The 15,273-nt window shown below is 46.2% G+C and overlaps 1 protein-coding gene across 1 annotated transcript in view; it reads left to right on the top strand.

The window, feature by feature from the left end:
- LOC311230491 (poly(rC)-binding protein 4-like) overlaps nucleotides 1–15,273 on the top strand; it is a 259,895-nt gene that overhangs the window by 184,237 nt on the left and 60,385 nt on the right. The window contains exons 7-8 of the mRNA XM_084316780.1: nucleotides 12,655–12,786; nucleotides 14,712–14,840. Of these exons, the coding sequence (XP_084172906.1) occupies nucleotides 12,655–12,786; nucleotides 14,712–14,840 (261 nt within the window). The remainder of the gene's footprint in view (nucleotides 1–12,654; nucleotides 12,787–14,711; nucleotides 14,841–15,273) is intronic.

The raw sequence follows: 15,273 nt of genomic DNA on the forward strand, positions 1-15,273 counted from the left end.
GGTTCCACATTCATCCATTTTGACCCTGGCTTTGGTTCTAGCATAGTTCATAGTTCTTATTTGGGTGATTTTCTTACGTGCCCAGAAAGAGCACCTCTACTATAACCACTGTGTTCTGGTTGATTTATTTGTATGTTGTTTGGTTTATGTGTTGGTTGGTTGGTCTGTGCATGCCATGCATGCGTACGTACATACGAGCACTGACCAAGCTGCAGTGCTTGATTCATGGACACCCTCAAAGAGAAAATAAAACACGCTAGCGCTCTTATTGTGATTGAAGCATGCATTCTAAAAATAGGATATCTGTAGGCACGGCTGGGAAAGACACTCGCCGAGCCGTTATCCATCATTGATTAGCTGCCTAAAATGGTAATCAGTAACATAATCCACTAGAATACTCCACTAGAATAATCGGATTACTTTGGTTACTTTTGGATTACTTTGCCTACAACATCAAAAGTAAAGTTAAGTAAGTAAGTTAAGAAAATAATTATAATTTAGAACCAATTTACAGTGTTGTAGTTTTGTAATCTCTAATAACTATTTAAATGTTTCCTGTACCTTTACTTGGTATATTCATTTGTATTATATCTATTCTCTTTTTATTTTCATTGAATTATTAGGTGGCTTGTTAGTATGTTTTTTTCTTTTTCTCATTATTGTATTATTATTATTATTGTTGCTGTGTCTGTCCGGTGATGTTTTGTTTGTTATTGTGATGACTGTAATGTGCTGTGTTTTTGTTTCATGCAAAAAAGGAAAATAAAAAAGATTTGATCACAAAAAAATTATTTAGAACCAATATCCAAGCATTGTTTTATGTTTATAAAAAAATAAAAATACTCTCACCTCACAATCAGAGATGTCTAATAATCAGTTATCCATTACAGGAGAAAGTAACATTTACACAGTAATGTGGTTTTTTTGTAACATGATCCCCAGCACTGGTTGTCATCTGGTCATGTTTATTATCATATTGATGCAGTAAAGAGTGTGGATGAGATAGCGTACCACCATGCTTGTAAGCAATTTTACTATGTTCTGTAACTACTTGATTTTGCTCCTAATCGTACACATTTTGACATGTAATCACACACTAAGCACACTTGTGTTGTGATTACACTTGTAGTATAATAATTATAATAATAATGCTTTAACTTTGGAGATTAATTTAAATAATTTAAAGCATTAAAATAAATGTATCTAGATTAATCTATAGAGTGAAAAATCTTCAACGTTCTGAACTTTCAGCAGTATATTGCTTGTTCTTTTTTTGCATTGACTCATGCACCTTTTTGAAAATCATCTGACATGAAGATGGAACACATTTTTGTTAATATGATTTAAGACATTATCATCTAAGCCAATCTGCACTTTAACATAGGCCTGGGTTATTTTTATTTCTGTTTATTTTCTGAGAGAAACTGTATTCAAATAAAGCTATTAAAATAGTCTTTGAATCTAAATATACTTTCTTTGTGTTTTTTTTCTCAAGTAAATATCTCTTCCACCCGGAGCCTATTTTCTGAAAATCCGCCTAAAGATATATACCTAGGTAAATGGAATATTGCTCCACTTCTACAAGGCAACATATTCTTGGTATCTAGGGACATCTATGGACCTCAGTGAATGCATTGCAGTGTCAGAAATATTGTGTCTATTACAAGGCTTGCTTAAATTGTGATGAAACAAAGGAGAATATGAATTATGATTTTTCTTTGCATATTTGACAGTGAATAACACCATTCTAATAATGACCAAACATTAAAAACGGCCACTGATCTCGTTCAGTACCTTCTTCAGATCATGTGTACAAGAAATCTAAGGAAATGAATAAAGGGAAGATGAATAAACAGAAGGTTCTGTAGATACTGTACTGAATTCTCCCATCCGGACCAATACAATTTGAAATAATTATTATGGAATATAGAATAGCAGGCTTATAAATTACCTTATTATAGCCAATTCGCACATTATATATATATATATATATATATATATATATATATATATATATATATATATATATATATATATATATATATATATATATATATATATATATATATATTCCCTTTATTAATTTCCTTAGATTTCTTGTACACATGATCTGAAGAAGGTACTGAACGAGATCAGTGGCCGTTTTTAATGTTTGGTCATTATTAGAATGGTGTTATTCACTGTCAAATATGCAAAGAAAAATCATAATTCATATTCTCCTTTGTTTCATCACAATTTAAGCAAGCCTTGTAATAGACACAATATTTCTGACACTGGGAATGCATTCACTGAGGTCCATAGATGTCCCTAGATACCAAGAATATGTTGCCTTGTAGAAGTGGAGCAATATTCCATTTACCTAGGTATATATCTTTAGGCGGATTTTCAGAAAATAGGCTCCGGGTGGAAGAGATATTTACTTGAGAAAAAAAACACAAAGAAAGTATATTTAGATTCAAAGACTATTTTAATAGCTTTATTTGAATACAGTTTCTCTCAGAAAATAAACAGAAATAAAAATAACCCAGGCCTATGTTAAAGTGCAGATTGGCTTAGATGATAATGTCTTAAATCATATTAACAAAAATGTGTTCCATCTTCATGTCAGATGATTTTCAAAAAGGTGCATGAGTCAATGCAAAAAAAGAACAAGCAATATACTGCTGAAAGTTCAGAACGTTGAAGATTTTTCACTCTATAGATTAATCTAGATACATTTATTTTAATGCTTTAAATTATTTAAATTAATCTCCAAAGTTAAAGCATTATTATTATAATTATTATACTACAAGTGTAATCACAACACAAGTGTGCTTAGTGTGTGATTACATGTCAAAATGTGTACGATTAGGAGCAAAATCAAGTAGTTACAGAACATGAGAGAAACTGTATTCAAATAAAGCTATTAAAATAGTCTTTGAATCTAAATATACTTTCTTTGTGTTTTTTTTCTCAAGTAAATATCTCTTCCACCCGGAGCCTATTTTCTGAAAATCCGCCTAAAGATATATACCTAGGTAAATGGAATATTGCTCCACTTCTACAAGGCAACATATTCTTGGTATCTAGGGACATCTATGGACCTCAGTGAATGCATTCCCAGTGTCAGAAATATTGTGTCTATTACAAGGCTTGCTTAAATTGTGATGAAACAAAGGAGAATATGAATTATGATTTTTCTTTGCATATTTGACAGTGAATAACACCATTCTAATAATGACCAAACATTAAAAAGGGCCACTGATCTCGTTCAGTACCTTCTTCAGATCATGTGTACAAGAAATCTAAGGAAATGAATAAAGGGAAGATGAATAAACAGAAGGTTCTGTAGATACTGTACTGAATTCTCCCATCCGGACCAATACAATTTGAAATAATTATTATGGAATATAGAATAGCAGGCTTATAAATTACCTTATTATAGCCAATTCGCACATTTATATATATATATATTTGATCAGTTTGATATCTCATGCATCAAAAGTACTCCTGAAAATCATCAAGAACAGAATAGAACCCATAATTGAACATCAGCTCTCGGATAGCCAAATGGGTTTTCGCAAAGGAAAAGGAACAAGAGATGCAATCTGCCAACTCAGAATCATTGGTGAAAAATCGATAGACCAACAGAAGAAGCTGTATATTTGCTTCATCGATTTCACGAAGGCCTTCGACAGAGTTGAACATACAACATTGATGAGAACAATGGAAGAATTCAAAATACCAGTTTCTGACCGAAGAATAATTGCCAACTTATACTGGAGGCAGAAGGCTAATGTTAGAATAGGAAAGGAGAAATCAAGAGACTTCCCGGTGGAGAAGGGTGTAAGACAAGGATGCATCTTGTCCCCTGTACTCTTTAATATGTACAGTGAATCACTGATGAAAAAAGGTCTGAGAGGAGGGAAAGGAGTAAAACTTGGCGAAGAGAACATCACCAATATAAGATACGCGGATGACACTGCTATAGTCTGTAACTGTCAAGAAGATCTACAGGACATGATGAATAAGCTGAATGTCGAATGCAAAAACTATGGAATGTCACTAAACACAAAGAAAACTAAAGTAATGATCATTGAAAAAACACCAGGAACTGTTTGTAAAATACAGGTGGATGGAGAAAAACTTGAACAAGTGAAGGAGTACATGTACCTTGGAAGCTGGATCAGTGAAGGTGGAAGAGCTAACATGGACATTAAGAGAAGAACCGGAATTGCAAAGGGCACATTCTGGAACCATAAAGAATTATTGAGAAGAAACATAAGTTGGAAAACGAAGACCAGGATTTTGGAAACGTATGTTATGTCAGTCTTTTCATACGGAGCAGAAGCATGGACGCTGAATGAAGAGGCAAAGAGGATGATAGACTCTTTTGAAATGTGGACACTGAGGAAGATGCTGAAGATAACATGGAAGGATAAGATCAAGAATGAGGAGGTACTGAGAAGAGCGGATATGCAAGGGGGACAGCTGCTGGAGAGGTTGAAAAAGAGAAAGATGGAGTTGTGCGGGCATGTTCTGAGAGGATCCAGCGGGGAGATGTTCAAGAAGGTGGTGATGGGGAAGGTGGATGGAAAGAGAGGAAGTGGAAGACCAAGAAGAGGCTGGGTAGACGATGTCTGTGATTGGAGTGGAGTGAGAGGCGGAGTCACGGAGTTGGAGAGAAGAAGTGGGGACAGAATGGGTTGGAGAGTGATAGGCAACCTTCGGAACGAAGAAACCACCTAATGATGATGATATATATATATATATATATAATCTTTCAAATGGTACCGGTCCCGTCTGTTAGGGTTTGTAACCGACCTCAAACGCAACGGCACAGAGAGAGTTGTTCAGAGTTAGCCAAAGCAAGGGCGTATTTATTTTCAGAGTTACAAGATGGAATGAAGTTGAGCAACCGAACAAACGGGGAATCTGGCATGTGAAGATTGTTGCGGCTCTGCAGATACTCCCAGTAGGTGGTGGTGAGGAATTGGCTTGTGACGTCTGAAGCGGCTCTGCAGATCCTCCCAGCTTTCACTCCCGGTGGAAACGGAGAGAGAAAGAAATCTGAGTTAGCCCAGCGCACAACAGAAACAGAGAGGTGACTGATCCAGTATATATCCAAGTGACTTGATCTTCGGTGTACCACACACAGTTAGCAGAGTCCAGAGAAAAAACAATACGGTAATCCAAAGTGTAAATCCAACACAAAAATAGGTGAGAACAGTACAAACAAAAACGGTATCTCTTCGGTGTTTCACAAACACACAAAAAACTGATGATCCAAAAGAACTGTTTCCAAAAACTCACCAGAGCGCAACGCGTAAAGCGGGCAGATAACGAGGCGCAGCTCAGAACGGGAAACCAGGTTCTCCACAGGGATTCTCCACGAAAGTCCTGGAGAGCAAAGACAGCAAACAGCGACGGGGAAGGCAGGCAAATGCAGGAGTATTCAGAACGATCCAACATCGATAGTAGGGGGATCAGGGTATATAAAGCCACAGGGCGCTGATTACAAGCTGTGACAGCTGCGGGATGAAATTGATACTTGCTCCAGAAGCGTGTGGCGGGGAGAGCACCAATCAACACGGCACCTTACAGGAACGGAGCGTGTGGCGGGGAATGCAATTAATCAACAAAGTACCTTAAAGGAACGGAGCGTGTGGCGGGGAGCGGACCAAACCTCACAGTACCCCCCCCTCCACGGGAGCCACCCGGCGACCAGGCCGACCCGGCTCGCCCGGATGGGCACGATGGAAGTCGGTGATCAGGCCGGGATCCACAATGAGCCGGCGGGAGACCCAGCTCTGTTCCTCCGGACCGTACCCCTCCCAGTCCACCAGGTACTGGAACCCCCGACCCCGCCGTCGAACACCCATCAACCGGCGGACCTGCCACTGGGGGTGACCGTCCACCATCTCGGGAGGAGGTGGTTCCGGAGCAGGAGGCATCAGGGGACTGAGAGAGACAGGCTTAACCCGGGACACATGGAAAACGGGGTGAATGTGCATGGACGCAGGAAGCTTAAGACTCACCGCCGCCGGACTGAGTACCTTCAGAACCTCAAAAGGTCCGACGAACCGGGGGTTAAGCTTCTTGGCCGAGGACCGAAGTGGAAGGTCCCTTGCGGAAAGCCACACCCTCTGCCCAGGGTGGTACGTCGGCGCAGGAACCCGGCGCCGGTCAGCCCCACGACAGGCGCGCTCTGATGACCGGAGCAGCGCGGTCCTGGTGATCTCCCAGACCCGACGGCACCGGTCGAGGTGGTCCTGTACGGAGGGAACTGCCACCTCCGTCTCCTGTGCAGGGAAAAGAGGGGGTTGGTAGCCCAGGGATACCTCAAAGGGTGAGAGGCCGGTGGCGGAACTGACCATGGAGTTGATGGAGTACTCGACCCAGGGAAGGAAACGGCTCCAAGAAGCTGGTCTCTCGGCAGCCACACACCGAAGAGCAGACTCCTCACTCTGGTTCATCCTCTCCGTTTGTCCGTTAGTCTGGGGATGATAACCAGAGGAAAGACTGACCGTTGCCCCCAATCCCTTGCAAAAAGCCCGCCATACCTGGGAAGTGAACTGGGGCCCCCGGTCCGAGACGACGTCCTGGGGAAAACCATGGAGGCGAAACACGTGGCGTGTCAGGAGGTCCGCCGTCTCCTCCGCCGAGGGAAGCTTGGGAAGGGCCACGAGGTGAACCCCCTTGCTGAACCGATCCACCACGGTCAGTAGGCACGTGTTCCCCTGGGAGGAGGGAAGACCCGTGACGAAGTCCAGCGCCACATGTGACCAAGGACGGCTCGGAATGGGAAGCGGCTGTAATAGCCCGGAGGGTGCCTGGTGGGAGGCCTTGCTGCGGGCGCAGACTGCGCAGGCCAGTACGAACTCCTTGACGTCGTTCCTCATGGTGGGCCACCAGAATCGACGAGCCAGGAAGGAGAACGTGCGATGAACCCCCGGGTGGCAGGCGAACCGGCTGGTATGGCCCCACTGGAGGACCCGGGACCGGACCGAGTCGGGGACGAAGAGACGATGAACCGGTACATTGCCTGGAGCGCGATGGAAGCGTAGGGCACGCCTTACCACCCCCCAAGGTGATGACTCCTACCACCCTGGCCTCTGGGAGGATGGGAGTCAGGTCCTCAGTGGTTGGAGCCCCCTTGGAGTGTAACCGGGACAGGGAGTCGGCCTTTGTGTTGCGGGAACCAGGGCGAAACGTCAGCGAGAAGTCGAACCGACTGAGGAAGCTGGCCCATCTTGCCTGCCGGCCATTGAGGCGCTTGGAAGCACGGATGTACGTCAGGTTCTTGTGGTCCGTCCAAATGGTAAACGGCTCCTCTGCCCCCTCTAGCCAATGACGCCACTCCTCCAAGGCAGCCACAACCGCCAGCAGCTCCCGATTGCCGATGTCATAGTTCCTCTCGGCAGGGAGGAACCGACGCGAGTAGAAGGCGCATGGATGTACCTTCTGGTCTGTTGCCGACCGCTGGGATAAGATAGCTCCCAGTCCAGTATCCGAGGCGTCCACCTCAACGATGAACTGTCTCTTGGGGTCTGGATGGAGCAAGATCGGGGCGGAAGTGAACCTCTTCTTGAGGGAGCGGAACGCAGCACACGCCGCTGGGGACCAGTCGAACGGCAGGGCGGGAGAGGTCAGTCTGGTAAGCGGTTCCGCCACTTGACTCTAGTTCCGGATGAACCTTCGGTAGAAGTTGGCGAACCCGAGGAAGCTCTGTAACTCCTTCCGAGAGGTGGTTCTGGCCACTCCTCCACGGCCTGGATCTTGCGAGGATCAGCTCGGGTCAAGCCTCTCTCCACGATGAAGCCCAGGTAATCGACGGAGTCGGAGTGGAATCGGCACTTCTCCGCCTTGACGAAGAGCCGATTGTGGAGGAGGCGCTCCAGCACACGGCGGACATGCTGGATGTGTTCCTCGAGGGTCTTGGAGAAGATGAGGATGTCGTCTAGGTATACTACCACAAACTCCTCCAGCATGTCACGAAGGACGTCGTTCATGAGCGCCTGGTTGGTGAGGCCGAACGGCATCACCAGGTACTCGTAGTAGCCCCTGGGAGTCTTGAAGGCGGTCTTCCATTCATCGCCCTCTCGGATACGGACTAGATGGTAGGCACTCCGGAGGTCCAGCTTGGTAAAGACGGTAGCCTGGGTGAGAGGCTCGAAGGTGGAGTTCATGAGCGGTAGAGGATACTTGTTCTTATTGGTGATCTCGTTGAGCTGGCGATAGTCGATGCAGGGTCGAAGGTCTCCGTCCTTCTTCCCAACAAAGAAGAAACCGGCCGCCACAGGAGAGGAGGAAGGCCGAATGAGTCCTGCTTCCAAGGACTCAGAGATGTATTGATCCATCGCTGCCTTCTCCGGGACGGTCAGACTGTAGAGGCGGCTGCCGGGAAGGGGAGCCCCTGAGCGGAGGTCGATGGCACAGTCGTAAGGCCGGTGAGGCGGAAGGGCCTGAGCCCTGGACTTACTGGGACAAGAGGGGATCTGGTGATAAGAAAACTGGAGTCTCTCAACGTGGTTACCAGCAATGGTGAGCAGGACAGGGCAGGTGCGTTGAGTGATGTCAGCCAGGCGGTGTTGGTCCAATGCGAATACCTCCAATGGCCTCACTAGGTCCTCAAGTGGAATGTTGGCCCGGGTAGCAAACTCGAAGTCTAGGAAACTCTCGTCAGCCCCAGAGTCAATGAGTGCCTCCACCGTGGCCCGTTGGTCCACCCAGGCCAGGGTGACGCTCATCAGATGGCTAGGTGGTGCACGGCTCTGGGAACGAGAAAAATGGCTCACCAGGATCTCCCGGGGTCCCGGCGAGCCTGGTCTTTTGGCCGGGTGGGGCAGTTGGCGATACGGTGTCCATCCCGACTGCAGTAGAGGCAAAGGCCGGACCTGAACCTCGCCTCCCGTTCAGCTTGGCTAAGATGAGAACGTCCCAGCTGCATGGGTTCCTCCTCGGGCACCGAACGGGAGGGAAAAGAGCCACCAGTCGTGTTGGGAGCAGGGCGACCAGCAGTACCGTCACGAGTACGGGGGGTCCGGAGTACCTCTGGAGGTCCCTGTCGGGTTCTCTCACGTCTTCTTTCCTGGAGGCATCCGTCGATGCGAATGGCGAGGCTGAACAGGTCCTCGAGGGACTCAGGTTCCTCACGGGTCGCGAGCTGGTCCCTGACTGCGTCGTTGAGCCCCCTCCGTTGCCGCCAGTCTGAACTCCAGCACGTAGTCGGTGACCCCGCCACTGCCCTGCCGGAAGGTACCCAACCGGGCTCCAGGGTCGTGGCCACGGGCTGGGTGGTGGAAAACCCTGCGGAGCTCAGCCACGAAGTCTGGGTAGGAAAAACAGAAATCTGCCCCCATTACCCAGGAGGCAGTGACCCACTGGGCTGCCCGGCCTGAGAGCAAGTTAGTCATGTAAGCCACTTGGGCTCCCCTTGAAGTGAATCGACTGGGTTGATGACGAAAAACCAACTCACATTGCATGATGAATGTGGCACAATCCTCGAAGTTACCGTCGAACAACTGTGGTTCGGAGAGACGGGGCTCCAGAGGTGCGGGATCGGGAGGCGCAGGGCCTGCCAGGGCTGCGGGTGATGCTCCGGCCGAGGCTCCTGAAGTAAGTGGGGTTACAAGCAAGGTGTTAACGGTTTCACTCAGCGCTTGTAAGTGGAGGAGAATATTAGCCTGCTGGCTAGCCAGAGAGCCCAGGGACCCCTGAATAGGCAGGACCTGCTCTCGGAGTTCCTGTACAGCAGCCGCAGCCGCATCTAGCTGTAGGCTGTGGTCGTTGGTTAACTCTATCTGGACTGCCAACGCTGTTCTGACTCTCTCTGTGTCGGCTGTGGTCGTCATGGTTGGATCGTAATGTTAGGGTTTGTAACCGACCTCAAACGCAACGGCACAGAGAGAGTTGTTCAGAGTTAGCCAAAGCAAGGGCGTATTTATTTTCAGAGTTACAAGATGGAATGAAGTTGAGCAACCGAACAAACGGGGAATCTGGCATGTGAAGATTGTTGCGGCTCTGCAGATACTCCCAGTAGGTGGTGGTGAGGAATTGGCTTGTGACGTCTGAAGCGGCTCTGCAGATCCTCCCAGCTTTCACTCGCGGTGGAAACGGAGAGAGAGAGAAATCTGAGTTAGCCCAGCGCACAACAGAAACAGAGAGGTGACTGATCCAGTATATATCCAAGTGACTTGATCTTCGGTGTACCACACACAGTTAGCAGAGTTCAGAGAAAAAACAATACGGTAATCCAAAGTGTAAATCCAACACAAAAATAGGTGAGAACAGTACAAACAAAAACGGGATCTCTTCGGTGTTTCACAAACACACAAAAAACTGATGATCCAAAAGAACTGTTTCCAAAAACTCACCAGAGCGCAACGCGTAAAGCGGGCAGATAACGAGGCGCAGCTCAGAACGGGAAACCAGGTTCTCCACAGGGATTCTCCACGAAAGTCCTGGAGAGCAAAGACAGCAAACAGCGACGGGGAAGGCAGGCAAATGCAGGAGTATTCAGAACGATCCAACATCGATAGTAGGGGGATCAGGGTATATAAAACCTATAGGGCGCTGATTACAAGCTGTGACAGCTGCGGGATGAAATTGATACTTGCTCCAGAAGCGTGTGGCGGGGAGAGCACCAATCAACACGGCACCTTACAGGAACGGAGCGTGTGGCGGGGAATGCAATTAATCAACAAAGTACCTTAAAGGAACGGAGCGTGTGGCGGGGAGCGGACCAAACCTCACACCGTCAGGTGGAAGAGGTTAGAAAAATGCTATTTTTAATCTAGATTAATCTAGATTAATTACAGAAAATTGTGAGATTAATTAGTTAATTTTCTTTAATCTATTGACAGCACTAATAATAATACTAGTCTGGTAAGATCTGCAAACAAGAAAACCTCTACCAACCTTCTAAAAATCCACTTGTATAGTCTTATTTTTAGTTAAAATGATGGCCTCTGCCTTCTTCTTCTTCTTCTTCTGCCACTGAATATTACGTAATCAAATGCGCTACCATGGAAACAACCATCTACTTCTATCAAAACAGAAGTAGAACATGGGGCGGCTGGGTAGCGCAGCGGACTAAGCGTCTGTCTACCACCGCAGAGACAGTGGGATAGAATCCGGCTGCCGCGGTACCTCCGGCTGCCGCGGTCGTCCATACTGACATAATTGGCAGTGTCAGCGGGTGGAAAGCTGGTGGGGTGGGTCCTGATCGTTGTAAACAGTGACTCCTACAGGTCGGTCAGGGCGCCTGCACAGCGAGGGAGGGAACTGGGGGAGGTAGTGTGATCCTCCCACCCGTTACACTTCCCCAGTGAGAGTCCTCGCTGTCAGGTGAAAAGAGGCTGCTGGCTGTCTCCACATGTATCGGAGGAAGCATGTGATAGACTTCAGGGCTCCCTAGACCGGCAAGTGGGGGGCAAATGCGCGCAACGACCAGGACGGGGAGGAGGGAATTGGCATAACGACTAAATTGGGATGGGAGAAAAATACAGAAAAACAGGAGGAGAAAAAGTAGATGCAAAAAAAAAAACAGAAGTAGAACATGAGATGTCTACAGATAAAACATTTTGACAACAAACAGGGCTATAAAAGTGGATTTTTAAAACTGTCTGAGTTGTTTTGTTTGCAGATTTTACCAGATTACAGATTACAAAACAGGTAGTTTATGATTGGTGTATGATGTTGCAAGTTTGAGTGAATATGAGCAAAATCGCAAGTGCATTATTCGTGTGCAAGCAAGCTGACATGCTGTTGTGAGTGACTATGTACTGTATGTGAATACAGTCAATACACACAAATCAAATCAAATCAAATTTATTTATAGGGCCCGACAACACACGTTAATGTCCCCATGGGCCGTACAGGTCTTCTTTAGACAAGTCAAGAAGAAAACATAACAATAAGTCAAGAACAGAACAAGAACACCATAAGGTCCAAACATTTTTAGATGAATGCAAATAAATGAAAGAATGCAAGCACTCCCAGACATACCCCATGCGAAGGTAAGGAAAAACTCACTAAAACCTAACAATAGGGAAAAAAGCTCCACAGGCAGTGTGGAGGAGAGAAACCTTAGAAGGGCCATTCAAGGGGGGATCTCCCTTCTTAGATGTTGGTGATAGTAGTGTTGCAGACGGACAGTTGGTAAGCATGCACTCATGTGTGTGGTGAAACACAGATGAGTGCATGCAATAGCAACTGTACATTTTGAAAGATTAAAGATAGATAAGATAGACACACAATTCTATAAGCCTTTTAAGAGTCCTTTAAAAATAAACCAGAGACTGAAAATGAGAGGAAAGAGGAAGATAAAGAGATAGATACATACAGTATATAATATACTATATACAGTATACACTGTATATATATGAGAGAGAGAGAAACATTACTTTACAAATATCACAAGTCGCAAAAACAAGTCACAGTGGAACATTGATACCATGCTTTTCCAATGTCTTACCTACTCTACCAATGCACTAAAATTAGCATTTTCTTTCAAAAACGTTACCCATTTTTACACACAGCCATGTTAGAGGAAAGATAACTAAACAACCATTCTGTGCAAGCAAGGCCTTTATGTGGTGCATATTTGAATCACAAAAAACAAGTTTGAATAAATATTTGTATACATTGACACCGACCATCTTTCTCCTCTAGGACCTCACAGCCTTGGTAGCCAATGGAACCGTGACCAGCAAGCCTCCTGTTACCCTGCGACTGGTCATCCCAGCCAGTCAATGTGGCTCACTCATCGGCAAGGGTGGATCTAAGATCAAGGAAATCAGAGAGGTGAGTGGATCTGAAATCTGTCTAGTATCTAGTCTTGTTGAGTAGCAAGCTCAGAATAGTTTTAAGTTTAACACTGATAAAAGTGCCGAACGCACCATACGGAGTGGCAGGTTTGGTGGTTTGGCGTTCAGAGAGTCTAGAAGGTATGGGCACCTCTGTCAAAGTGTCCTTGAGCAAGACAAAGCACACCAGGGAGTATACAGTACAACCTTTCAGGCATAACCCCTGTCTGGGTCTCATAATAATACAATATGTTCCATTTGGTGGACTTATCCACATTATACTGTGAGTGTACAGTGCATTTTCACTATATCTTTGTAATGGTTTTAGTATCATTAAAGCATGGAGGTAATTGAAAGGTCACACTATGGTCATCATCACTCACAGGAGAGTGTATTCCAGCGTTGAGCTGGTGACTGGAGGGGGCCTGGTATTACATCTCTGGTGCCCCCCATCATCCCCAAAGTGCTATTGACCAAAGCACTGAACCTTAACTGTTACAGGGGGGTTGCACTGCAGGTTACTGTTTTTATATTTCCAATCTTAAAAAGACAAATGATGTATGACGTCATGGCCAAGAAAGTAAGCCATCAAGTCCCTTTTCTCATTAGTATCCATCACACTAATCTTCCTTCCTCTTCACGACTTTCATTGACTCTTTTGATTCTCCCTGATTGTTTTTAAGATGAGATGAGGTGAGGTGAAATGAGGTGAGGTGAGGTGAGGTGAGGTGAGGTGAGGTGAGGTGAGGTGAGGTGAGGTGATGTGAGGTGAGGTGCGGTGAGGTGCGGTGAGGTGAAGTGCGGTGAAATGAGGTGAGGTGAAATGAGGTGATGTGGTGTGAGGTGCGGTGAGGTGAGGTGATGTGAGGTGAGGTGCGGTGAAATGAGGTGAGGTGAAATGAGGTGATGTGAGGTGAGGTGATGTGATGTGAGGTGAGGTGAGGTGAGGTGCGGTGAGGTGAGGTGAGGTGATGTGAGGTGAGGTGCAGTGAGGTGAGGTGATGTGATGTGAGGTGAGGTGCGGTGCGGTGAAGTGATGTGATGTGAGATGAGGTGAGGTGCTGTGAGGTGATGTGAGGTGCGGCGAGGTGAGGTGAGGTGAAGTGAGGTGAGATGAGGTGAGGTGCTGTGAGGTGATGTGCGGTGAGGTGAAGTGAGGTGAGGTGAAGTGAGGTGAGGTGAAATGAGGTGAGGTGAGGTGAGGTGAGGTGAAGTGAGGTGAGATGAGGTGAGGTGCTGTGAGGTGATGTGCGGTGAGGTGAGGTGAGGTGAGGTGAAGTGAGATGAGGTGAAATGAGGTGAGGTGAGGTGAGGTGAAATAAGGTGAGGTGAAATGAGGTGAGGTGATGTGGTGTGAGGTGAGGTGAGGTGAAATGAGGTGCGGTGAGGTGAGGTGAAATAAGGTGAGGTGAAATGAGGTGATGTGGTGTGAGGTGAGGTGAGGTGAGGTGATATAAGATGAAGTGTATTGTGGTGAGGTGAGGTGATATAAGATGAGGTGAGGTGAGATGACTTAATGATCCCAGGTGGAAAGTGAGCATGTGTGAAACAGCACTACATACCTCTGTCATTTATTTCCTCTATCAGGTAAAAGCAGTCAACACATTTTGCTTTGCTGCAGTTTAACACATAAAGTGGTGGTGCATCATCACATGTTCCTGTTTCTCCCTCTCACTCTGTTTCTCTCTTTCTGTACCTCTGTGTGTATTGTGTGTGTGTGTGTGTGTGTGTGTGTGTGTGTGTGTGTGTGTGTGTGTGTGTGTGTGTGTGTGTGTGTGTGTGTGTGTGTGTGTGTGTGTGTGTGTGTGTGTGTGTGTGTGTGTGTGTGTGTGTGTGTGTGTGTGTGTGTGTGTGTGTGTGTGTGTGTGTGTGTGTGTGTGTGTGTGTGCGTGCGTGCGTGCGTGTGCGCACGCGTGCGTACAGACGACAGGGGCCCAGGTGCAGGTGGCCGGTGACCTCCTTCCCAACTCCACAGAGCGCGGTGTGACAATATCAGGGAGTCAGGACGCCATCATCCAGTGTGTCAAACTCATCTGCACTGTCATTCTAGAAGTGAGTGAAAGGCTGAATGTGTCCTTCAGAAAGAGGTCTGTGGTTGGAAGGAAATACAGCTCATTCAGCTGTATACATCCATTGTGAATTAGATGTGTGAATTAATCAGTCACACATTATGTCAAACCACTGGGGAAATGGGCTTAGTTCAGGAATAGAATGACCCTCCTTCGCACGGCTGAATGGACAAACTGGAATAGGCACTATTGTAGATGTGAAGTGGACAATTACTGAGAACAATTGGTGTTGAGTTCACTGGAGGCTGACAGACAAGTTACAAAATATTTGTTTTGCAGTGACATAACCAAAACATTTTGACCTTATTTTCCCCTGTATATGAATTATGAATCACCCTTAATGTGTAATGTGCTTTACCAGCCTGGGTGCTTGTAGAGTGGAGGTAGAGTAAGTGGATAGTGGGAAGTTAAGTGGA

The sequence above is a fragment of the Notolepis coatsorum genome, assembly GCF_963971535.1.
Source record: "Notolepis coatsorum genome assembly, chromosome: 6".
Taxonomy (NCBI): domain Eukaryota; kingdom Metazoa; phylum Chordata; class Actinopteri; order Aulopiformes; family Paralepididae; genus Notolepis; species Notolepis coatsorum.